At 39.1% G+C, this 26,330-nt stretch overlaps 1 protein-coding gene across 3 annotated transcripts in view; it reads right to left on the bottom strand.

Moving 5' to 3' along the window:
* The window catches only part of pam (peptidylglycine alpha-amidating monooxygenase), an 86,430-nt gene extending 63,334 nt beyond the window's left edge, over positions 1 to 23,096 (bottom strand). The window contains exons 1-5 of one of the 3 annotated variants that reach the window (XM_053516003.1): positions 22,810 to 23,096; positions 16,889 to 16,955; positions 7,130 to 7,709; positions 5,986 to 6,106; positions 2,078 to 2,135 (exon numbers count right to left, since the gene is read on the bottom strand). In XM_053516003.1, coding sequence (XP_053371978.1) covers positions 2,078 to 2,135; positions 5,986 to 6,106; positions 7,130 to 7,221 — 271 coding nt within the window. In that variant the 5' untranslated portion in view covers positions 7,222 to 7,709; positions 16,889 to 16,955; positions 22,810 to 23,096. The remainder of the gene's footprint in view (positions 1 to 2,077; positions 2,136 to 5,985; positions 6,107 to 7,129; positions 7,710 to 16,888; positions 16,956 to 22,809) is intronic. The other 2 variants (XM_053516005.1, XM_053516004.1) reach the window with 2 other exon arrangements.
* Positions 23,097 to 26,330: the final 3,234 nt, after the last annotated feature.

The raw sequence follows: 26,330 nt of genomic DNA, 5'->3' as shown, positions 1-26,330 counted from the left end.
ACGGCGGCGGATGTAGAACGCTAAAGCGAGGAGTGGCATGCGGAAGGCGTAATGCTATGCACCAGGGACAAAGGCGAGGATCGAGTAGCACCTTTGATCACCACATTAAGGACAGCCGCGAGCAGACTGCTGGAGCTTCCGCGACAGCTGCACTCCCGAAAAGAGCCAGATTTCATGACCTTGTCACAGGAGAGAAAAAAGTCGCTGTGTGCTTCGCGTCGAGGTCTCCGGTCCCAGCAGGGAAAGCTGCCCAGGTGAGGAGTGTCCGGGAGATACTCACCTGCGCCTCGTCAACGAGAGCTAGGAAGGGCCGGTTCGGCCGACCACGAGAGGAGCGGAGTGAGGAAGCTGGCAGGAGCCCCTGACCATGCTGGCCCACTCTGCCATTCGGCCCACCACCACCGCTTACCAGCCTGTGCCTGCATGCCAGCGGGACACTGCCTACAGACCTGCATGTGCATCCTTTCCATCCTTTTCCCTTCCTCCCTCCTTTTAACCCTTTCCTGCCACATAATTCCAATAAAATTTCCCCTTTTCCGTAAGACCTGTTTGTGGTGCCGTGCCCGCGTGTCAAACACATTTCGAACTATCTAGAATAAGTGCTCAGTGATCTTGAACCACAAAGACAAAATACACAGGCAAAAAAAAAGGCGATGTGTTCCAGAGTGACAAGAAGAGGAATATGTGGAGGATAAAACAGATCGCTCATGGGTCCACGGCACACTGTTTCATCTGGAGAATTTGACGGCGTGGACATGTAGGGCTGCCAAAAGGTTTGGTTTCGCTTGTCTTTATTGATGATTAAACTGTCAGGGACAGCAACAGGGTGATGTTTAAAGTCTACAGAAACATCAAATCCAGCCAGACACCTCAAAAAACAAGGAGTCATAATGAGAAGTTATCAGGATTTGAAGAGCAAAAAAAAATCAGAAAAGTCCACAAAAGTAAAAAAACTTAAGTAAAGAAAATGAGCTCTAAATGCCTTAGAGCATTGGCAGAGCATCCTTGTTGCCCAGCATCTAGTAATGTTGATTGATTTACAAGCTTCAGGCAGTCATGGATTGCATAGGATTTACTACCAAACATGTCGATTTTACTTAAGATCATGTGCATTTGTCCCATTTTCTAAAAGAGAAAAGGATGCATATAAAAAGGACTGAGGTAATTGGATGATTACAGCAATCTAAAATTGTGGATTTCAATCTCAGAGTTAATGATATATATTGAATCCAAAACTTGAAAAAATTAGTACATGAGAACCAACCAATAGCTATCTTTTTTTTTTTTTTTTTTTAGTTAAGAAATAATCCCAGTCATGTCCTGTGGTGTATACCCTGTAGAAGAAACAGAGTGCTTTGATGATAGTGCTGTGGGAAAAACAGTGTCAAACATAGAAAGCCATCTTGGCCAGTCCTTTTAAACTAAAACAGAGTACTGTGATTGGGGAGCAGAATTGAAGCTGTAACTAGCACTCAGGCGAAAAAAACAAGGTTTGTTAATGCTCTGGCTACAGCTGTGAAGTGCGTGATGTGATTCCCTTCGCCCTCTCTGCGAGAGGCTGTCCAATAAGATTTAAAAGGACGGTAGAATCGCTCTCTTTATGGTCCTGCTAGTGATGGTGCAGAAGGAATGCAGCTGAATAGCTGGTAATCTCATTCTGCTGGGACTGCACAAACAAAGCCTGGAAGCTGAGACATACTGCACGGAGCGAAAGGAAACTGCAGCCTCTTATAGGGTTACAGGTCATCTTGTTGTTATGAGATCTTTTCGGCCTCGCCGGACCGTGCAAAGATGTCGAATGAAGACGATATCAGCGGATATACTGAGGCAGACAGGAATTACCAACAGCAAACACAATCTCGTAAAAAAAATAAAAATAATGTGTTATGGGAAAACTGAACTGTCTTGACGAGGTTAAATGCCACGAATGAATTCACTAAGATATATTTAGAAATTATAAGAAGGTGATCCCATTAATGTAAACACTTACATTTCAAAAACTAAAATGAATACACACTTTTTTTTTCACTAACAGATTTATGAGATGTATACAAATTAGTGTTCAGCTGTTACTCACCTATATAGACGTCCCTTGGCGTTGGCACTGGAACAGCCATACAGTAATAGGAGTCAGACTGCAACACAACAAGAAGACTACATCACTACATGCAAACAAGCAACTGACTCTGTATATGAAGTATTATAAAGCCCAAAATGTTAAAGAATGCTACAGTATTATGAGTAGATTTAGTAATTTATTACAAAAACACTGTATTTTATACATTTCTACAGAACCAGTCAAAAGTGTGGATTATAAGTGAGGATTAACTTTTCTATGTTCTATAACAATACTGGACTTTTTTTAAAACTATGAAATAACACGGTGCATTACAGAATTAAGTAACAACAACAGCAACGAGAGTCAGTTGTTGGGGCGAAGGTCAGCTGTTCTGGAATAGTTCTTGGAAGAACAGTTTTGTCTAATGCATTTACAAAACTCATCAAGCACCGTGATAAAACTGGCTCTCATGAAAACCATCCCAGAAAAGCAAGACTAAGACCTACCTCTGCTGCAGAGGGGAAGTTAATTTAAAGTTATCAGCATTATGAAGGCTTTACAAAGCATAAGTAGCAGACACATCTTAATATCAACTGTTCAAAAGGATATTATTGAATATTTTGAACTTTAGCATTGTTTAACAATGCAGAAAAAAAAATATTTAAAGACCATGAAATTGGAAAGTGTTTCCAAACTTTACCAGCCTTTATTCATTGACATGCTTAAAACAAGACTGTGTGAATGCTATTTAGGAGTAAATGTGGACAATTAGGAATGGGAAAAAGAATGAAAAAGACAAGAATATTGTCTCATACAAGTAATGAGACATGGAATAACAAAGAAAAGAAAACAAAAAAATGACAAAAAGAATAAAAAGAAGAAAAGGAAAATAAGTGAAGGTGAAATGAGAAACAAAGAAGGAAAAAATGAGAAAGCAAAGGAAGAGGACAAAGGTAAACGTAAAACTGAATAAAAGAATAATGAAACAAGAAAGAAAGAAAAAGAAGAAAGAAAGAAAGAAAGAACAAGGACAGGAGGACAAGGGAAATTAAGGAAAATTAAAGAAAAAGAAAAAGTAAAAGAATGGAAAGGATATAAAGGAAAAAGTAAAAAGAAAAGAAAAGAAAGTATACGAAGGGAAATTAAAATTAAGGAAAGGGAAGAAGCAAAATCAAATGCAGAGGACACGAGAACAAAGGAAACGGTTCAAATAAAAAAATATTTTTAAAAAATTCAAAGAAATGGTGATGACAAAATGACAAAAGGTCAATTGAAATAAAAGCAAAAGTAAATGAAAAAGAAACGGAAAATGAAGTAAGGAAAAGAAAAGATGAGGACAAAAGGACAAAGAGAAAGGTTAAATGTAAATAAAAAAAAAAAAATAGGGAAAAGGTAAAGAAATGAAGAGGACAAGAGGGCAATGAAAAAGGAAAAAAGAAAGAAAGAAAGAAAGAAAGACAAAGGAGAAAAGAAAAAAAATAGAAGAAATGGAAACAATGTGACTGGTGAGAAACAGCGCAAACGCCATAACCAACTTTATCAATTCTCACCAAACTGCCGAGAAGCAAAAACCTGTGATTCATTGTGCAGCCCAACTTGAGCATGTACGTATAATCTCAAACACAACCAAAATAGACTTGTATGGTATAAAAGCTTGTGTTTGAGTCATGCCTAGTGTGTCTGGGCTGCGGTGAAATTGACAGTGTGATGCATCACTTGAAGGCAAAACAACACAATGCGCGTTTGCTGAAGTCAATCTTTCCTTACTGTCAAAATATTGTGACGATGAGTTACGAACGGTTCGCTCACCCCTCCCCGCCACTGTTCATTAAGCTTTGTGGAGGAAACGAATAATTACATCTCAGTCAGCTGCTGTCTCAACAGTCCTAAGCGTCTCAAACTCAAGCGACCTGCCGACGAAAAGCAAACAGGATGATGTGATACAGACAGCGCTGCTATACGCTTTTACTCCGGCTCTTCCTCGTCGACCTTGCGCAACATGCCACAGTCGGGCTGGATTTAAGTGGGAGGCACTTAATCCAATAACCAAGATGACGGGATAAACCCTGCCCAGAAGCAGAAGCGTTGTTGTTTTTTTTGTTTTTTTTCCTGCTGTCTCTCACTCTGATCCCTTTAACGCTAGGGATCGGCTCAGACAAGTCACAGCACGGCTCTCGAAATATTTTTTTTTTTATCGGGTTCACCAGAAGTGACGTGGTGCAAAGGTGAATGTGTGTATGGGTACGAGGTAGGAAAAAACAGCCATTCAGTGGGATTACTAACAAAAATGACAGCAAGTCATTTTCAGTGCAGTGCTGTAATTGCTTGGCTACAGCCGAGAGCTCTTTGGCTTGTCATTTAGCCCTCTCACTTCCTGCTTTAGGGCAACAAGCCTGAATCAATTTTTTATTCTGCTGTGGCAATAGTGAACTAATGCACTAATACAGGGCAATTTGCTAAGTGAAGTACTGTGAGGAGCACAGCTTTACTTGTTTTAGCTTCCATCTGGAGTGAGGTTAAATCTAAAAGAATAAGACAAAATAAACAAAAAATGAGAGATTCGATTCGGTTCATTAAGGCCTGACCCAAGATACAGATCCTGTCCAAATCAATCTTAACGAAGTTAAGACACAAACACGTACACACAAAAGAGGAGAGAGAAGCAACAGCAAGCAAAAACAACCAGAGAAACCCCTGAGCCGGGCAAAGGTCATCGCGGCTGATCAATAGCTCGATATGGATAAAGCCGAAAGCGCTCCGGCTCGACTCTTGTTTCCTCGGTGATATTACGTTCGCACCCCCATCCCCCCGCCCAAGTTATCAACGAGAGCCTGCGATGAATCACTTGCCGATGAGTCATAGAGCTGTAAGGAGAATAATAATAGCAGCAGCAGCCCATCAGCCCCTCCCCAGTTCCTGAGACTTTCACAATCTGTAGAAGCTCTCAAAATGTGCCTTGACTTTGCTACAGTAGAGAAAATCCTCCCTCTACTTCACGGTAAGGTTTCCCATGCTCTACGGAGCGAAGTGCTGCAGCGTCCAAGGCAGCTGCAAGGGCCAATTAGCTTTGGCCTGCAGCAGTAAGTCTGGCTTTAATGACTACATTAGTGCCAAATCGATACGGAGGACGCAAACACCGCAGGAGATCCAGGCCAGGCCACGGTGCACGCCTTCCTGAGTGGAGGCAGCCACGGGACCAGTCCGCCGCATGCCGAGGCAGGGCAAAGATAAAATGCTTTTACTGGATTTTTGGAACAGAAGTAGAAAAGTGAGAAAAAAAGGGTCTTAAATGGTTATGCAAACAACAAATTCCCAGCAATGCCATACATGGCCATTTCTCTGTCAAGATGAAGCGACTCTTTTCCCCATTTATCACCATTTGGACTTGTTTTTTGTGTTTGAAGGAATCATGTGAGTCGTTGCACTTCCTGGTTAACATAATAAGTTAGGATTAGCAATGGGTGAGAACTGGTACGACTACATGGGATGAAAAAGGATTTTTTTTTTAAACTACACCCTCATATAATTGGGTCTGTGTATGCAATACTATGCTATAATAGTGCTTTGAAATTGCATTAAAGATCAAATAGGAATTACTGAAATGCTTGTTTATGTTACCCGTGCAAATCAAATAACGTATGTTATTTGATTCATAGCCTTGGTAGGCAATGGAGCCGGCCGGTTTGCATGTTATCGCCCAGAAATAAAGTTCCACCCCCTGTTAAAACAGTGCAATTCAGCTCCATCGCTTTACTACACAGAAATATACCAGAATATCACATTTGTTCATTCTGTCCTCTATACAACTTATAAAAAAAAACAAGAGGTCTGACACTTATATCATTACTACGCATTATATATTGTATTAATAGATATCAACCATCTTCTTGAATAAATCGAACAATAGGCATTTTGAGCTTCCTTACCACTGTTGGGGTGACCCCTGGCATCCGGATGTCCAAGGAGAAGTTGTAAGGGTTGGACTGGATAAAAGACTGCCTGGCCTGAGAGCAGTCGTTCGGGTCGGACCATCCTGTCTTTTCAAATCTGAAAAGCATGAAAGACATCGAGGTCATCTCAAACACAGGGCGTCAGAAATTACAGTTTAACACTAAGATACCCCAAAAAAATCTAGTTTGATCAAACTTTCAGATTACAGTGTACAGTAGTGCAATATGGGGAAAAAAGTGCTTCAGAAAACTTCTGGAATAAACAAAATATATTTCAATTGTGTCGAGTGAACATTAAGTAAGGAATAAGTTTAGACTATGCTTAAAATATTCTGCTTACATCACTAAGATTTGCCAACAATTACGATACAATACATTTTAATGGTTTCGAGTTAATCGCATCCGAGATCCGTGTTTTTCCAGTGTTCACTTACACGAGAGTTGCTGAAAACATTCATTTCCATCCTCACTCTTACTCTCTTACACAGCCTGTAATTTTACTGAGAAAACTGTTAATAAGAGTGCTTACAACTAAGACTCCTTCCTTTAAAAACGTTAAAAAATTCATTTCTCCTAGGAAAAATTTCCACAACATCACCAGGTTGTAAAGAGCTGCTTTGTTAAACAACATGTCTTTAAATCTGTTTTTTTATTAATCTTATGTTATGTGGAGAGTCTGCCAAATGAGCCCGTGTTTCTATAGAAACGGCACAGAATTATTAAACTATCCTTCATGTTTCAGCAGGAACTAAGTGTGATGTTATAATGAAAATAATGCACCCCTACAGACCAATAAGATTCAAGCATTATATAATTATGTAAGGTGGAAAACAGCACAAAATATTAACATTATTAACCTGCTTTAAATCAGGGTTTCTCAAAAAAGTGGCAGAATTCAGTTTAGTATGGTTATTACGTTATCATAGGAAAGTTGCGGATATATTTACGCACGTTTACACTGCATTCAAAGTGACTTATTCGCTGTTTTTATACTGCACCGTGGTGCAACGTGAGCCTGCTGAGTTATATTTAGAAACAGCAAACAATAGTTAGTAGCACCTTAAAAAAAAATAGGCAAAAAAAGGTGACTTTTTATTAATTGACAGAATAAATCTCTTACCGTTTGTATCTGTCCAGAGGGCTTCTGACGCTGTAGCTATGATTTTGACAGATCAGAGCCAGCACAAGCACGGCACCCAGCAGGACTCCCATATTCACTCCTCTCTCTCGCTTTCTTGCTCTTTCGGAATTGTTACAGCGAAGGGAACGTATGTTTAGCTGATCTTTTGCTTATCTCACAGCATCAAACCTGCTCTGGCTACACACAGAGCATTAGATCCTACAAGGCTCCCGGCTCTTTCTGCTTCTCTTCTCTCCTCTCCTCTTGTTATTACAGCTCGAAGGTAAGCAAAGGTGGGACTGCCCTCAGGTTCGCTTTCTTCCCTCCTCCTCTTCCTCCTCCTCTCACTCAATCAGCTCCCAAAAAAAAAAGTGCCGTGTCTGGAAGCTCTGTTTACTCTAAAGTCACATTGGGTACTCTGCCACAACAATGAGGAAAAACGAGAAAGAGAGAGAGAGAGAGGGAGAGGAGGAGGAGGAGAAGAAGGAGGAGGAGGAGAGAGCGGGAACGTGCAGATTCACACTCGTCCTCAGGTTAGACGGCGCATATCACGGATACAGCGTCAGGCTTCTTCCACAACCTGCACACACGCACGCGCGCGCACACACACACACGCACACACACACACACAAGGACAAATAAGCAAGTTAGAACGTTTAACCCACAGTGTTAAGCTGCTGTTTGTGCTTTATAAAAAAAAAAAATAATAATAATAATACATGCAGTCTGGATGAAGAGCAGAAGAATGAAGACGAAAGACAGCCTCCATCACAGCGCACTAATCTAATCACTGCCAGCAAATGGAGTCCTATAAAATCCCTGATCTGCTGTTGATCACTGCAATGGTGATTATAGTCTAACGGGAAATTTAATGGTGCACTACCAACGGCATACGCGATACACTTGTGTTATGAAAATCATAAGTATCATTAGTATTTTTGCACTCACTGTAGAACACAGCTGATAATCAAACATTAAAGTATCGTTCTTTGTTGAAGCTACGACATGTTCGGATTTAAAAAAAGGAAAAAAAAAAAACAATTTGCATAGACCCTTCCCTGGCTCATTGGTTAGCTCCACCCAGCTCTGCCATTCTTTGGGTGGCCAAGAACAGTCACGTCAAGTTCTCAATTTTCAGCTGTAGGAATAAATACAGAGGTCTTTTTTTTATTATTATTCACATCCTCACACATTGTGAACACACTGAACATTTCTTTTATTTATGCAGGAAATGTTCCAAACTCTTGCCCAGAATTTTTGACATTTCATATCCAACTGCTTTCTCAACAAGGGACAGCTCAGTGCTGAACTCACTTTAAGACTGGATCGGTTCTGGCTGTCAGTGATTTAACTTCACATCCTGAGGGTGCAAATGTTATCTTTAAACCCGTTTCATAACATCTTTCAGCAAGATAGTTTGTCCAATTCAGCCACACAGTGAAACAGGATAAATCTTTAACTAGGACTTTTGAACGATGGTCAGAATGAAACTTTATAAGCTGGTTACAAACTCTCACTACAAATAATGCATTAATTCTTTTTGTTTGTCTGATGTAACAGTTTGTAATAATGTAACAACTTAAGGGGGTTTTAACTTTCATGTTACTTAACAGGTTAACATTAATGATGTTTGCAAATTAACACTCACAATGTTAATTTCAGATCGACTGGTTGACACTAAAACAGTTTGTTTGGCTGATGTAAATTTCTTTATATATTCTGTCTATAGATTTTTTTCTATATTTTATATTGAATATATTCATACTTTTCTTCTATAGGTATATTTTCTATAGGCAAAGTTGTTCTATATTTTATTTATTATTTTATTCCATATTTATTTATTTTTTATAATCTGTTTTGAAGGTCATGAGAGGTCACATAAGCACTTCACTGCATATTGTACTGGTTATGATTGTGTATGTGACCAATAAAAGCTGAATTTGATTTGTTTATACATAAATACGTACACTCATTCAAAAAAATGAGTACACCCCTTCAATTTTAATTTCATTTTAGTATATCTTCTTTAGTTTATACTTAGTCTTATTTTTATAGTCTTATAAAAATAACTTAACATACAGCCATTATTGTACAGCAAATTAGCTGGCAACAAAAGTGAGTACTGTACACCCTGCACAATATCAGCTGTACATCTTTAACCATGTGAAATCACCTGTCCTATTTATCATGTTCATGTGTTTGACAGTGGCCCAGTATGTCTCCCGACTTGAACCCTATTGAGCACCTGAAGAAGGTCCTCAAGAAGAAGGTGGTGAAGCGCTGTGTGTCCAAGATTCAGCAGCTCCGTGATATTATTATGGAGGAGTGAAAGAGGATCCCAGCAACAACATGTGCGGCTTTGGTGAATTCCACGTCCAGGATGATTAAAGCTGTGCTAGATAACAAACGGTGCTCACACAAAATATTGACACTTTGGACACAGTTTGAGTTGATGTTCACTGAGGGTGCGCTCTTTTTTGTTGCCTGTTATTTAGATGATAAAGTCTGTGTGTAGAGTTACTGTTAGAGGACAGTAAATCTGTACTGCTATACAAGCTAAAGTAAAGCCAATTTTCATTATATTATTGTATTACTACTATTGTATGTAATACTATAGTATTGTTCCTTGAAAACAATTGCTGAAATGTGAGGGGTGTACTCACTTTTGTGTGGTACTGTAGGTACAGTGGTGTGAAAAACTATTTGCCCCCTTCCTGATTTCTTATTCTTTTGCATGTTTGTCACACTTAAATGTTTCTGCTCATCAAAAACATTTAACTATTAGTCAAAGATAACACAAGTAAACACAAAATGCAGTTTTTAAACGATGTTTTTTATTATTTAGGGAGAAAAAAATCCAAACTTACATGGCCCTGTGTGAAAAAGTGATTGCCCCCCTTGTTAAAAAATAACTTAACTGTGGTTTATCACACCTGAGTTCAATTTCTGTAGTCACCCCCAGGCCTGATTACTGCCACACCTGTTTCAATCAAGAAATCACTTAAATAGGAGCTACCTGACACAGAGAAGTAGACCAAAAGCACCTCAAAAGCTAGACATCATGCCAAGATCCAAAGAAATTCAGGAACAAATGAGAACAAAAGTAATTGAGATCTGTCAGTCTGGTAAAGGTTATAAAGCCATTTCTAAAAGCTTTGGGACTCCAGCGAACCACAGTGAGAGCCATTATCCACAAATGGCAAAAACATGGAACAGTGGTGAACCTTCCCAGGAGTGGCCGGCAGACCAAAATTACCCCAAGAGCGCAGAGACAACTCATCCGAGAGGCCACAAAAGACCCCAGGACAACATCTAAAGAACTGCAGGCCTCACTTGCCTCAATTAAGGTCAGTGTTCACGACTTCACCATAAGAAAGAGACTGGGCAAAAACGGCCTGCATGGCAGATTTCCAAGGCGCAAACCACTTTTAAGCAAAAAGAACATTAAGGCTCGTCTCAATTTTGCTAAAAAACATCTCAATGATTGCCAAGACTTTTGGGAAAATACCTTGTGGACCGACGAGACAAAATTTGACCTTTTTGGAAGATGCGTGTCCCGTTACATCTGGCGTAAAAGTAACACAGCATTTCAGAAAAAGAACATCATACCAACAGTAAAATATGGTGGTGGTAGTGTGATGGTCTGGGGTTGTTTTGCTGCTTCAGGACCTGGAAGTCTTGCTGTGATAGATGGAACCATGAATTCTACTGTCTACCAAAAAATCCTGAAGGAGAATGTCCGGCCATCTGTTCGTCAACTCAAGCTGAAGCGATCTTGGGTGCTGCAGCAGGACAATGACCCAAAACACACCAGCAAATCCACCTCTGAATGACTGAAGAAAAACAAAATAAAGACTTTGGAGTGGCCTAGTCAAAGTCCTGACCTGAATCCTATTGAGATGTTGTGGCATGACCTTAAAAAGGCGGTTCATGCTAGAAAACCCTCAAATAAAGCTGAATTACAACAATTCTGCAAAGAAGTGTGGGCCAAAGTTCCTCCAGAGCGCTGTAAAAGACTCGTTGCAAGTTATCGCAAACGCTTGATTGCAGTTATTGCTGCTAAGGGTGGCCCAACCAGTTATTAGGTTTAGGGGGCAATTACTTTTTCACACAAGGGCCATGTAGGTTTGGATTTTTTTTCTCCCTAAATAATGTTTACTTGTGTTATCTTTGACTAATAGTTAAATGTGTTTGATGATCAGAAACATTTTGTGTGACAAACATGCAAAAGAATAAGAAATCAGGAAGGGGCAAATAGTTTTTCACACCACTGTACATAAACTGTATGTCTGTTCAGATGGTAGCCTCAGATACGTGTTCTTGGCTAACAGGAGGGCAACCTGATGTGATCTTAAAGTTTGATACGTTGTGCATTAGTGATGGGTCGTTCATAAATGATTCACTCTTTTTGAACGAGTCTTAAATGTGACTCAGAAGAACGATTAATCTCAGAGAGTAATTAATTTATTTTCTATTAAATTTTATTTATAAAGCGTTTTTAACAATGGTCATTGTCTTAAAGCAGATTTTCTACTGGGCACGCATGGGCAAAGCATTGCAATACCTCTGTAGGTCATGTACAGAAAACAGAAATGAGTAGTTACCATAGAGTCTTTTGGTCAGAATATTCGTTCTTTTGTCACGTGACTCCCATAGACGCTATTCAGTTCAATAGATTCAAAATAATGAACGACTCATGACTGGAAGATGTACTCATTCTGTTTATTAAAATATGTCCTTTGCTGCACTGTATTATTTTTCCTACTGGAACTATAGCCAAAATTTGTGCATGTAGATGTATTGGTGGTCTGTTTATCAAAAATGTAAAATTTTGTACATACATATACATGCACACACACACACACACAAGAGGAGATGAGCAGTTCCTGTAATTGCTTAGTTCTGCATCACGTTCCTGCCATATAAGTGATTACATAACTTCATAAATGTGCAGGCAACTGTTCCTAATTAAAAAAAACTAAATAAAAAAATGGACGATGAATATAAAAGTTAAAGTAAACATGGACGCGCCTTCCCTTCTCAGACTGCTTAAACTTGGCACCAAAAAAGCCTTAGGGAAAATTAACCTGACCTACTACTTTACACCTTTATGGGCAGTGTTGGGTGTAACGTGTTACAAAGTAGCGTCAGAGTACTTGGATTACTTTTTTGATGTAACGAGTAATCTAAAGCATTAGGTCCGCCATTTAAGTACTCAGTTATTTAGTTATTTATTCAAAAATGTAATCTGTTATTTAGACAATTTATGTAAACCGTGAGCCAGACATCAATCATTCGCTGTGTGTGTGTGTAAAAGTCATCCTACAAGCCCCGCGCCTGATACCCCACCCCCCTCTGTTATACTCCTATCTCTCATATGCCGTTTGACTGTCAAGGACTGACGCGCGGCAAGATGGAAACGTAATCACGTCTTTCCTTTTGCAAGTACACTCCTAACCCCAAACTTTAATTCAGTCCAAAAAAATTCTGAACTTCACCAGAAACAACAATAATGCTGTAAACCTCAGACTTCCACAGAATTTTTGTTCTTAATGGTGATAATATCTGGTGATATCACTGAGCGTCCTATCTTATTATAAAAGCCACCAATCGATATGTGACCAACTTTGTTCAGATTCAGAGATAAGCCGACTCAGTATTTCCCACAGAAATCGATTGTGTGTGTGGCGGTAACTGACTGAGAGTGGTTGGAGGATGGTTAATGCACACAGGTTTTGAGACTAATTTGTGCTTGCAGTTTGACCCTAACATAAGTGTCTTCTAAGGCTAATCCACTCACAGTTTTTTTAGACTGATGCACGTTTTAATGCTTGTGTGATAAGACAAATTTGCTTGCAATAAGTTTTAATAGTAATTCATGCACAAGTTTTTACTTAAATTTAACAGCAACCTTTTCACACAAGCCTGTTGTCAATGTGTTTGTGAAAAGTTTTATTACGCTGAGCGTAAAATTTTATAATAGGAAAAAAAAAATTAACAAAAAAATCTGAGAATGGAAATGTGAGGGTCTCAGAAAAACTGGACTACTGATAATTTGTGAAGGACAATGAGGGAAAAAAGTTTGGTTTTATTATTAATGGAAATTAATGTATTGATCCAAGTCATCTAATCATTACAACCTATCCACAAGTCCACATAGCTAAGAGTGACATTACAGTGAATTAAACAGTGGATTGGCACCCTGTCCAGTACCCCACCATGTGCCCAAAGTTTCATGCGATAGGTTCCAGGCTTCCTGCGACCCTGTACAGAATGAGCAGTATAGAAGAATGAAAGAATGAATGAATGCTATTGTGCTGATTTGTTCTGAACAAAATAATTTGCAGTTGTTTAATTTTTATGTCTAAACCACTTGATGGTGAAGTCATTGTGTTATCTGGATGTCCGATTATCCGTCTGATCTCTTTGCTCATGTGATATTTCACGTACGAGTAATTGAAACTGTATAAGCTTTATATGGAATATGGATTTCGACCACAGTGTGGTGTTAAATATTCAAATCTGACTGATCGGGGGCACAAACATTGTCTCAAGTTGTAATGTACAATAGGTTTACATTCATGCACTCCCTTTACAATGTTATCGTATCGTTCGAATATAGTACTATTTCTCTTCAAGCAGACGATACTTCTTCATTCCGAATAAAATTTTTCCAACTAAAGAGTCCAACTTAACTGTTTACATGGACGCTTATCAGGAAAGATGTGTTTGCATGCTCAAAGCATTTAATCAAAATATAATTATTCTTTGACAAGCGAAAAGTGGTTCTGCCTGCTGGGAGGCGTTTAATCTGCCATAAATATAACAAAAAAAATAAGGTTTTTTTCCCCCTCTAGCTTTAGGATTATTTTAGGCTTCTATTCTATACCTTTTCTCATAAATTCTGCCTTCTGTGTTGTGATTGGTTATAAAAATTCAGCCTACATCCATGATGGGTCAGACATTGGTGCTTTATGACATATGAAATGGCAAGTCAATCAGTGCCTTTTCCTCAGCTAGAGACTCTGTTGATAAAAGTAAACACATGCAGTAGAGAGAAAGAGAGAGACAGAGAGAGAGAGAGAGAGAGAGAGAGAGAGAGAAAGATGCTCTCGGGGAGTTTAAAGATTGGAAACGGATGCAGATTTTCCCTCTTGGAAACTTGAGTCACCTAAGGCTACCTCCACATGGGACAAACATGCACACGAAGAATATATTTATTCCAACAAAGAGGAAAAACAATCAAATCGACTGCTGACATGACTTATATTTACCCAATGAACAGATTATCAAAGATTTATACCCCCATTCGATGGGGTCAGACTGTTAAGATTGAGATGTGCGTTTGATGCTTTTTTTTCCAATTATGCTATTTTTTTTCTTCCCCTTCATTATTAGTGGAATATTAGGTTCCAAGAAGTGGACTTGCTGGCATTGAAGGCCTGTTTATTTCACTGGTGTCAGTTTCCACCAGTTTAACAATGTGAAGCATTGGCTTCAGCTTTCTCTTTTTTACTAAATATGATACAAAGCAATCAATCTGAGCATATAATTTCACTTAATTAATACATATGCAATTGCATAATTACTCTATACGAATAACACAATAATTTAAGCTCATCGGCACTTTGAATAGATAAGCATGCGCTTGTACAACTTCATGCATTTATCTCACAATGTCACAGCTTTATAAGTCACTCAGCTGTCAACACTTTCTGTATTTAATGCTTGAATGAGTGCTGCAGGCACAGACGTTGTTTCGTCTGAGATCATTCGCCGGCTTTTTTTTTTTTCCCATGCATCCCTGCCGCTTCACCAGACTGACAGCATGCCGGCCCTCCTGGCCTCGGCTTTGTAAATAAGGCCTTTTCCCCTACAACATCCATTCATCGCATAGCAGCACAACAGCCCACCCTGGTCCCTCTGCTCATTCACACTGGCACTGGAAGACAGGTGTTTTTACATGTCGAACAATTACTGTATTGTCTCCCAACTAATCTCTGAGAATTAAGAGCCCAGCTGTATGTTAAAGTGCATTCCCGTTCATCTGTTACAGCTTTACAGGAACATGTGTTTCGGTTTTAATTTGTGGAATTCGTTGTGGAATGTTTGGAATTTCTCCACACTCTTGTCCGCCACATTGGATCGTTAAAATTAATGAGTTCTGGAAATCATTCTGTCCCACTGCACCAATGCAGCTCCGCTGAGCCAAGAGGATGAAACGCATAGAGCATGAAGGCGAAGACAAGTCATGCGCCAAAAGCTGGGCAGGGAGAAGGCAAGCAAGGGAGAGGAGACAGAGAGAGAGAGAGAGAGAGAGAGAGAGAGAGAAAAGAAACGTGAAAGAGATGAGGAGCCTGTGTGTTTGCGGAGCAGCTCTGGGGGCGGAGATGCCACTCCAACAGCAGGAACTGTCCATATGCCAACATGACGCCAGCCTCATTGTGACACAAGCAGGAAGCTTAGAGCCAATGGAAAAGAAAAACATTGTGTATTTTATGAGATAACATGAGCCTACACCATTAGTATCAGGACACTGTTTAACTAGTAAACAAGAGGAAAAAAAAAACAGAGCTCGGGTGGGATAAAAACGTGAAATATCCTTCAACTAGGGGGGAAAAATAACTTGTAACGGAATAAAACAATACACCTAACTCTCTTAATAAAACTGTACCGTAATATATATATCGGAAGTGAGGTGCACTTTTATTTACCAAATAAATCATTTAACAAACTGACACCCCCTCCCAACCTCCCATTTCTAAGGACTGGTAGACATGTCTCTGTTTGGCCACCTCATCACTGTTTCACAGTCCCCCCCCCCCCCTTTTTTGTTTTTTGTTGAAGAAACAGACGCTAACAGATGGTCTCTAAAGATTACATTCAAAAACAGGAACAACTTGATTATCTATCTCTTAAGATCAATAACAGACAGAATGTAACACTGTAAGGGAGAAAAGGTATACATTCAGTAATTCATTTACATTTATATTACATTTTCCTAAAGCAGATGTGTGATTATGAGCGCAAAGCAGAGACTACATCCTTGTAACTACCCAAGACGCATCAGCTTAACTGAGAAAGAAGAAGCACGCTTAATTAACTAAGGCATAAGAAAAATAAATACAATTCTCTTTTTTTGTGTACAAAAACATTGTGGAGGAACCTTAACACACACTGAAGTCATCGTTTTGACTTGAAGGTAAAAATCAAACAGAACTTTAGCGTAGAGAATAAAATCTGTCTTAAAAATAACACACATCATTTTACTAATTAAAGAGTTCGGGATCATGTTGTAACTGTTCCCATGTAGCATTTTAATTTCTGATGGGCAAAAAAAAAAAAAAAAGACCAATTTTAACAACTGCACATACTGTACAACGACAAAGGTGTGCAATCTATTTGGCAAATGGGGTAAAAAAATTCACATGAGAACAATTTATACACAAAAAAAACAAGCCAATTCTACTGATCCCCACATCTCTCTCGTTCGCTCTCCCAGCTCTGAGACCATAAAAAAAAGCTAAGTTTCCCCAAAGACATTCTAAACACTAAATTAGGAGCTACTCTCGTCTTCGCCAACCTTTCACACAGCTTCGGCATTGTATACAAATTTTTTTATTAATTTTTAAAAACACATCATATTATAAAGCGAACCCATACACTCAGGATCACGCAGCGGAAAACCAAATAGAGGTGAGTCCTAGGCATTCCAACACCCCCGATGGAAAGCATCGAGTCCCTTGTCAGGCTCCTTACCTGCTCGTAACGTAGAGCAGAACAAGATCCAGGGAGAGACGAGAGGACAGCTGCTTCTCTGCTGCCACTGAGTCAGAAGGGTGAGCGAGATGGAGAGAGATGAGAAACAGAGAGAGAGAGGGGAGGGAGAGAGAGAGAGAGAGAGAGAGATGGAGAGAGAAGGGGACGGCTCAACATACACGCTGACATCATCATCATGACCATCATCATCATCACACACACACAGGAAGAGGAAACTATGGTAACAGCTGCGTGCGCTGGCAGCCAGGCATCTACGAAACGTAAGCAAGCAGCCGTGGGCCATGAAAGCTCTGCGATTAGACAGGCGTGAAACATGACGGGTGCGACCTTTTCCAACGCTGCTGCCTTTATAAGCATGTTGAGGTTACAAAAATACAGATGTTTTGTACTTCGGGGCAAATTGATTGAGTGAATTAAAAATATTATTTTAAAGGTTATTTTTAATATTTATTTACTACATTATTTACAACATCTCAAATCTCAAATTAATTATGTAATAATGTCCAGATACAAAATACTATCTGGGTTACAAACACGTACTGCAATGGACGCTGGTTATTATTTTCTTTTTAACATTACAACAGCTGCCACATTACGAAAGCTAATACATTATAATTATTATTTATTTATTAAAAAAACATTAAACATCTATAATGAGTATAAAGAAAGTCAGCCAAAGAAGTATACACACTTCAAGAAAATAAGAATACCATTAAAAATAATATTGTCATTATATAATATATAAAACAGATATATAAATACATAAAACTAATCAGCTACAGTAAGCTTTAAATTTTTATATATATATATATATATATATATATATATATATATATATATATATATACACACACACACATACATACACACACACATACGCGCACACACACATACAGTTAAACTGTAGATTGTGAGCATAATTTGTTCCGAAAGCATGCTTGTGTATCAAAACACTCGTATATCAAAGCGAATTTCCCCCAAAAGAAATAATGAAAACTATTTTATAACGATTATTCGTTCCACAACCCAAAAATATTTATATAAAAATAGTTAATAAAAATATAAAGTAAAAATAAAACCAATTAACCTGCACTTTACCTTTGAAAAGAATTTTGTGCACGGATGTTGAATATACTGTACGACTGACGCACGCGCACTAAGGCCAAGCACGGGGAACGATTACCCACAATTCCGTGGCACAAGAAAGAGGAAACCCACTGACTCAGTTGTGATATTTGATGATACTTGGTACTCGTAAATCAAGACTCGCTCGTTTATATATATATATATATATATATATATATATATATATATATATATATAAAATGTGTTTTTGTTGTAATGTGTTTTTTTTGTAATCATCAAATCGTGCAGCCCTATCATGTGTGACAATAGTGCGAAAGATGTGAAATGTGTCTATAAATTTATTTGTGCACCAGAGATATAAGATATCTGTAGCAAACATATTAGAAAGGCTAACAGCTACCAGATTAGTACTGTGTGTAGTCAAAAGTATTATATAGGAGACAAGGATCAATGTGTTAAGTATTTATTGTTGGGTTTAGGGGTAGCACAGTGGTTAAGGTATTGGACTATGGTTCGGAAGATCCCAGGTTCGAATCCCACAACCACCAAGTTGCTGTAAGGGTCCTCCACTAGAGGTCACGGTTTTTATTTTGTAGTTTTTGTTGGCCGACTCAGTTTCCCAGCAGGCACCTCGGTCAGGTGAGGCAGTGCACACCTGAACCGAGGTAGCCATCAATCAATCTATAAATAGCTGTTTAGACTGGGAAACTGGGTCGAGCATTTTTGGTAATACCACTGTCATTTGTGTGGGCATTTTGTTCTGTTTTGTTATTTGTTTAGTTTGTACTTTGAGTTTAGTTGTGTTGACTTGGGCTCTCTTATTGGCAATGTTTCTGTGTATCTTGTGTGTCTGTGTTAGTGGAGCTGATTCAGTCCTGTCCTCCTGTGTTCTTGTGTTTAGCTAGAGCATGTAAGTAGGTAGGTGTGTGTTTGGCTAGGAGCGTGTTTAGCTAAGATCTATGTGGAGTTACAGTACAGTAACTAGCATGCTTCTAGCCATAGCCCCTTTGTGTCTCTAGCTGTCCTGTGTTTCCTCTCCCCCTAGTGTCCCAGTGTGCCTAGCTTTAGAGTGCTGTCCCTCCTGGCTTTGGAGTAACGACTAGCTTGTGAGTGCCGCCTCGCCTAGCCACTGGGTATCCTTTGTCTATGTTTCTGTGCCCCCATCCCCTAGTGTGTGTTAAGCTATTAGGTAAGTGTAGCTTAGTGCATGTTGGGGCTAAAGACATGCTTAGCTAGGTGTATGTGTAGCTAACAGCCATGGTTAAGCACTGCTTAACCATGTTTAGCTAAAAGCCATGCCTAGCTGATTGCCATGTCTTTAGCCCTCGTCCCGTCCCTCTCTAGTGTCTCCCTCCTCTCTAGTGTCTCCCTCCTCTCTAGTGTGTCCAGTTTCAGCTCCACGCATAGTTTGTGTCCTTTTATGTGTTTGTCCCCCTGCCTGTGTCTCGCCACAGGACGTGTTACGTGTCTCCCTCTGCCTGTGGCTCGCCACAGGGCGTGTTACGTGTCTCCCTCTGCCTGTGTCTCGTCACAGGGCGTGTTACGCGTCTCCCTCTGCCTGTGTCTCGTCACAGGGCGTGTTACGCGTCTCCCTCTGCCTGTGTCTCGTCACAGGGCGTGTTACGCGTCTCCCTCTGCCTGTGTCTCGTCACAGGGCGTGTTACGTGTCTCCCTTTGCCTGTGTCTCGTCACAGGGCGTGTTATGCGTCTCCCCCTGCCTGTGTCTCGCCACAGGGCGTGTTACGTGTCTCCCCCTGCCTGTGTCTCGCCACAGGGCGTGTGTCTGTTCCCCAGTCTGTGTCTTGCCAGAGAGCCCCTGTTAGCACAAAGTTAAGTATTGTTTGAGTTTGTTTGTTCCTTTGTTTGTGTCTTTATTTATACTTTGTGTTTAACTATTATTAAAAAGACTCTTTTGGGTTACACCACCCCTCTGCCTCTATGCCTGCTCCTTCCGCCTACAGCGTTCAACACCTGCCACAACACCCCGTTCATGACAGTTGCCACTGTTGGGCCCTTGAGCAAGGCCCTTAACCCTCAACTGATCAGATGTATAAGATAAAAATGTATGTCGCTCTGGATAAGAGCGTCTGCCAAATGCCTAAATGTAAATGTTTAAAATATTAGACGGGCAGATGTGCACAGAAAGTGCAGTTTGTCTTATGAGCTACGAAGAAAAAAAAAAGAGAAGCACGAAAGAGAGAATATATCACATTTAAGTGATAACTGGAACGTGCTGCACTGAAAGTACGGTATGCACAAAAATACAGTACTGAAACTCGTGCATCTCAGAGGCGCATATGCGTTTGTCGACAGGGCAAAGCACCAGATACATGTGTTCCTGATAATGTAAAAGAAATTGTGTTGTTCCGTTGTTGTTGGAAATTGGTCTCTAGATGGAGGAAAAAGTCTACATAGTTGACTGAGGGACCAAATTTAAAAAAGGTGGCAGAAATGTTCCTTTCTATACCCGTCCCATTCCCCGCGATCTCAGACCACCTGATGCCTACTTGTGAGGAGTGTTAAAGGAGAGTAAAGGAAGATCCGCCAAAAATTGTGCCTGCACCACACGAGCAAATCGCCTCTTTTTACAGAAGTCTGCAGCGACCTTCGTTACGGGAATCCAGGTTGAGAATCTGCGTGAACAATATGAACACTGTCTACAGCGAGGCGGTGCGCACACACTTCGAACACTAACATTACGCATACCGTAGTAAATCAACAGGCTCATAGTGTGTATGTTAGCTTCTTTCAGGAGAAATGAACTCACAGACGACAACAAGGTAATATTGTTCGTCTTTTCCCTTCAGTACAGTCTATTTTGGAGATGCTGAAGATTCAAGACGTAACAATAACTGGATAAAAGCTGGTATGTTGGTAAAAGATTCAAGATTCAAAACTCTGTGTACCACCATCAAGAAATGTAGGACGGTACAAATTACATTTCTGTACCCATAATTTCAGTGCAAATGATGCAAATGTAAAATTTTGACAGAGCAGAATATGTGCGCTTTAGAGATCCTCCTGTTTCTTTTACCGACAGCCTCAAGACAACGACCGGAGTACCTGTTCCTGGAAAAGCACAGTTTAGTCTCTGTCTCGGAAACTAATTTATTTATAGACTGTAAAGTTCCAGATTAAAAACTGTTTCCTCTTTATAATCACTGGCGGCCATTTTAAACAAATATTGAAATGTATTTTATAAATGACGACACAATTTAAAGGAGCTTGCATTTTGTACTATTTTACTACTGGGTTATTAGCATTTTATTATGGTGCAGTCAGTAAGGAAAATGAATGGAAATGAAGGAAAATAACTCAGAGCTGCTGGTTTTATCCTGTAAAAGTATGGAGATGTTTTTTGGCGTATTTTTTGTCAGCTGACAGGAGTTGAGACAGGAGACAGGAAAGGTGATGAAGGTAATTATAAGTAGGACAGTTTAGGAGACAATAAGGAGACGCTTTCAGACATTTTAACTCAAGCTCTAGTCAATAAAGCAGCAGTTTTTTTATTAAACTAACCATTCTGAAAAAGCTTAAAACCCAAGTGGCACAAATCTGTGCTGGCAACACAGCATAGCTCTATGATGATTTAAAAAGTATACATGTCTTTATCCCTGTAAGGCTTGCCAGTGTGTTTTAACGGGGAGTATTCAGATACTAAACTGTCCATTTTGGCTTTCAGACATGTCAGGTAGAATAAAAGTTATCATCATTACTATAAAACCATGTCAATTTTACCAGTACCAGAATATGTGATTGACGTTACAAACACAGTGGTACCTCGGCTTATGAATGCCCCATGTTGCGAATTTTTACCTTTAGTACTAAAACCTTTCCAAGAAATGATCGTATTACGAAGCATTTTCGGCATACGAGCGATCGAGCCATCCGTTTGAAATGCCAAGCGCAGGGTTTTTTTTTTTTTGCATTTTGTGCAAGACTTAGTAAAGACATAACACCATGGGTCGCAAGAATGTTATTAAGGAGGGCAGCAAGAATTAAACTGGGCCACTTTCAGTTTCATTTTTAAAGCAGCCGGTGTAAAGAGAACTCATAAATTAAGGTTACGTGAGGTTTAATGTCTATTTATTTAATATTTTAGTTCATTTACATGTCTTTTCCAAATGTTGAGATTGTGTTTAAAGGCAAAAATATGATCATAGTGTTGGAAATTGGTTATATTGGTAATATTTTGGGTGGCTGGAATGGATTAACTGCATTTACATTATTTCCTATAAGAAAATGCATTTCGCAATACAAAATTTCACAACGGATTAGATTAGTATCTCTGGGTACCACTGTATGTTAAATATTCTAAAATGATTATCTTTGTTTATTTATTTTTGGGTCAACAACTATAAAAACATGTGATCATGTGTAACTGTGCTATTTCTTTTCCTATGTGACATTTGTTTAATTTAATTGCTCACTCAGGTTTTCTATAGTCGTTAAAATAAAATAAATGTCATTATATTGTTTGGGTTGTGCTGGGGGGAAAAAGGTATGTCACTTTATATTGCACAATCCTGAGCCCAATATATATTGATAATAATAATAAATAAAAACAATGGCTAAGTTTCATGGGTATTAAATCAGAGTCCAAAGAAATAAATAAAGCAAAGAAAAATAATAACTAATCCTTTAAAACTTAACTAAAGCTAGCAATGCTAACAAAACTGCCCAGGTGACCAACAAACAAAACAAACATACATTGTCCCTAGTTCACAGCTAAACATGAGACACTTTACAGATAAAAATAAAACAATAATAGCACTTTTTAAAATAAGTTAGGTTTCCAACAATATAAATCTCACCTGGGAATTTCAGCTCACCATAACATCCGGGGGAAAAGTTATGAATTTGAAACCACAACGCTCCTGGAACAACAACGTCTCATTGACACACACACATACACACACACACACACAGGACGCCGAGTTTATTTCCAGGGGATTAAACGAGTACTTTAAAATAAAACCCCACTCGCTGTTTATCGATGTCCTTGTGCTGAGGATATCCTGAGACGCCTCTGAATGTGTGTGTGTGTGTGTGTGAGAGAGAGAGAGAGAGAGAGAGAGAGAGAGCGCGCGCTCCTCCCGACTCTTCGCTTCACTCCAAACTCCTGGGAGCAGCAGAAACACCAACCGTCAGGCCAGAACAACCGCTCACGAGCACTCGATAGACACGCGCGCCGCGCGGCCGCGCACGTACACGTGTTAGCCATGTGGTCCTGCCTTTAGGGGGCGCTCGTGGTTAATATCAACCATCACCGGCGCGAGCTTTTGAATCGGTTCTGTACAGTAATGAGTCGAATCATCTGACTCAGCTCACTCACCGGAGTCGACTCTTTCAGCTCTCAGAAGATTCCCTGGCAGCTGTGGTTCTTTGTATAGGTTCTTTGTCTATGAATGCGAGTGTTCTTATTGATCTTTTAATTTAACAAACTTAAAGATGTCACATTCATTAAATCTAGTGAAAGGATTGTAAAGAGAAAGAGAGGCACATTGGATTAGTGGTTAGCTTAGTTGCCTTCTGGATTTGCATAACTGAATCTCGCCACAATCTTTGCATGTGCTTCGTCGGTTTCCTCTGGATAATCTGGTTTTCTCCCAAATGCATTGTAGGCTGATTGGTGTGTTCATAGCAGTACAGAAATTGGATGGATGGATGGATGGATGGATGGATGGATGGATAAAGAAATGTTATTGTCCTCATGGTGTCTGTGCTTCTTGAAGAAGATTAAACTTTCATTCTTCTGCTCCACAGCGGATGATCCGATTCCGACCTGCCCACAACCTGGCACAGGCGTTAGGCCAGATGCTCCTTCTGACACAAACCTCTCATCACCTTATAACCAGGTTTGAGACCGGCACTGCAAGGAGTGGCTGGGTAGTACGAGTGCTTGGACCCATACCCTCAGATCCTCAAACCAACAACCTAGAGCCTTGGCCGTCTGAGCCACCATTTTAGCAAGCATTTTAGACATTTGTCTTGCATTACTATTTTTAATAAATAAATCTGTGCTCAGGATTGAGCAATATCAGATGGCACATTCCTTTTTCCAGCATAACCTAAACATTATGATGAATATCATTTTATATATTTTTTAACCAACTATTCCAACATAACTGAGCAAAAAAAAATGGAAAAATGGGTTACATAAGCAAAGAAATACCACCAACACACACAGATTCACTCAGATGAACACCATCTACTGTAGCCATTTCACACACCAATGTGCAAATGATTTTTTTGCAGAATATTTACTAGCAGTCATTTAAACAAGAACTTTTTTTTCCTTTGCTACCACTTTAACAAAAAACATTTACTGTTTTCAGCTATCATCTCATAGACAATTTATTTACACTACCCTAACTCATTATCACATTGTATTGCATTGTATAAAATGTGATAATGTAAGTGTTGCATTGCGCCCTGTTGATGCTCTTGTTTGCACACTTGCACATTTTATGTTATCTTTTTGCTGACTTTTTTTGTCTTTTTGTTTAGTTCTTAGATAGTTTTGTTAATATTATGGTGTTAATTTGTTGTCTTATCTAGTCAGTTTTGCCTTAGCTAGTTTTGTTTATTGATGTTGTATGTAGCAACTTGGACCAATCAAAAGACTGTGGGAGGAAACTAAAGTACCAGGAGGAAACCCACCAAGCACAGAGAGAACATGCAAACTCCATGCGCACAGACCCAGGGTGGGAATCGACCCCTTGAAAGCGCTAACACCTATGCTACAAAATAATTTTTTAAATAAATATTTATAAAATAACGTTTGCCATTACCAAATATACAGTGTTTAAATGTACTGTATATAACTTGTGAATAAATGTGATTTGATTCATTTTCAAGATATTGAGTGTCATTCCTAAAGAAGTTCATATTTTGCAAAATATTATATTATTATATTATATCATGGTATATGAGTGACTTATTAATTATAAATGTATGATTAACAAATTATTATTATGTAATGTTTATGTCGTCGGTGATAATATTTTTTGGCAGGGTATATTTGTCATGTCATTGCTTTTTTAAAATATCTATGAACCCATAATTGTATAAAAGTTCAAAAAAAGGAAAAACACAATCTTTGTGATATTGTGTTACCCTTGTTACCCATAAGGCTCCACTCCATCATGCTTATGAAAAAGGCCTCAGAATCTTGCATCATACCACTGCAATCACATACTGTATGTTCGAAAGACTTCTGCCTATCATACCCGCTTAACACATTTTCAGTTGCAAGTCACACACACACACATCCTACCATGCACCAGGGGGGAGTAGGTTGGCACCAGGTACATGGGGTGACTATATTATGGCAATTTGCCAATCCATAATAGACTGTGTCTTTAAATTCCACTTTTTGTGTACACATTTGCTGTCAGGATAAAACAGGTCTGAGATCCAGTAAAGTAATGCTTAGTTTTTGGATGGTCGGGTTTCCACATACTTTTGGCCATGTTGTCTATTTAAATGTATTTGTATGGTATTCTATGTTGTTGAAACTATTTTCTTTTATTTACGTATATTTTCAATGCAAGAATAGTCCATTGTGTTGTGATTATCTAAACCTGTACAGATATCTGTGCATTTCATGCTTGTATTTGTGACAAGAGTATCGTCATTAATCAGTACACAACCATTTCTCTAAACTATTATACTTAAAATATTCCAGTCAGGAAAAGCATTCCAATATGGCAACGCTGGCAGTCACTGAAATGTGTTTCTCTTTTCCAGGCAAGCTTCCAAGCCACACTCATTATTATTATTAGCTCACTCTCCCAGGCCTCTGTCCTCCACTTTGCTCAAAGGAAAAGTATCTGCATTGATAGGGTTTAGCCAGGGCAATAAAGGGAAAATGTTTGTTAAAGCACAGGCAAAAAATATGTTTCCAGCTAAAAAAGGGAAACAGTAGCCCAGGTTTATACAGTCTGTGTTGTTTATAGACTACATAAAGGCGTGTGTCTATGTGGGTGCTGAAGGCCTGCATTCATTCCAAGTACCACCTGGTAACATGTCCAGTGGAAAAAGATTTGAATCTGACATGGATAAGAATAATAAGAAAAACTTCAATGGACTAAAACACAATGGAACGTGCTGCTGTGTAAAAATAATCAATATTTTTTCCCTCTCATCTAATAAATCAGATGATAATCCAATATTTGAAATTTATATACAATAGGCATTATCTTTTACTTACCTCAAGTTACACACAAACAGCAAAATTGACAATGATTAAGGTTCGAAGAGTTCCCAGATTTTCTTTCGACTTCATTTGGATGAATTTGAAGCACTACACCCTCACTCAGTTTCATGAGAT

The sequence above is a fragment of the Clarias gariepinus genome, chromosome 17, assembly GCF_024256425.1.
Source record: "Clarias gariepinus isolate MV-2021 ecotype Netherlands chromosome 17, CGAR_prim_01v2, whole genome shotgun sequence".
Taxonomy (NCBI): domain Eukaryota; kingdom Metazoa; phylum Chordata; class Actinopteri; order Siluriformes; family Clariidae; genus Clarias; species Clarias gariepinus.
This window is presented reverse-complemented; position numbering and strand designations above follow the sequence as displayed.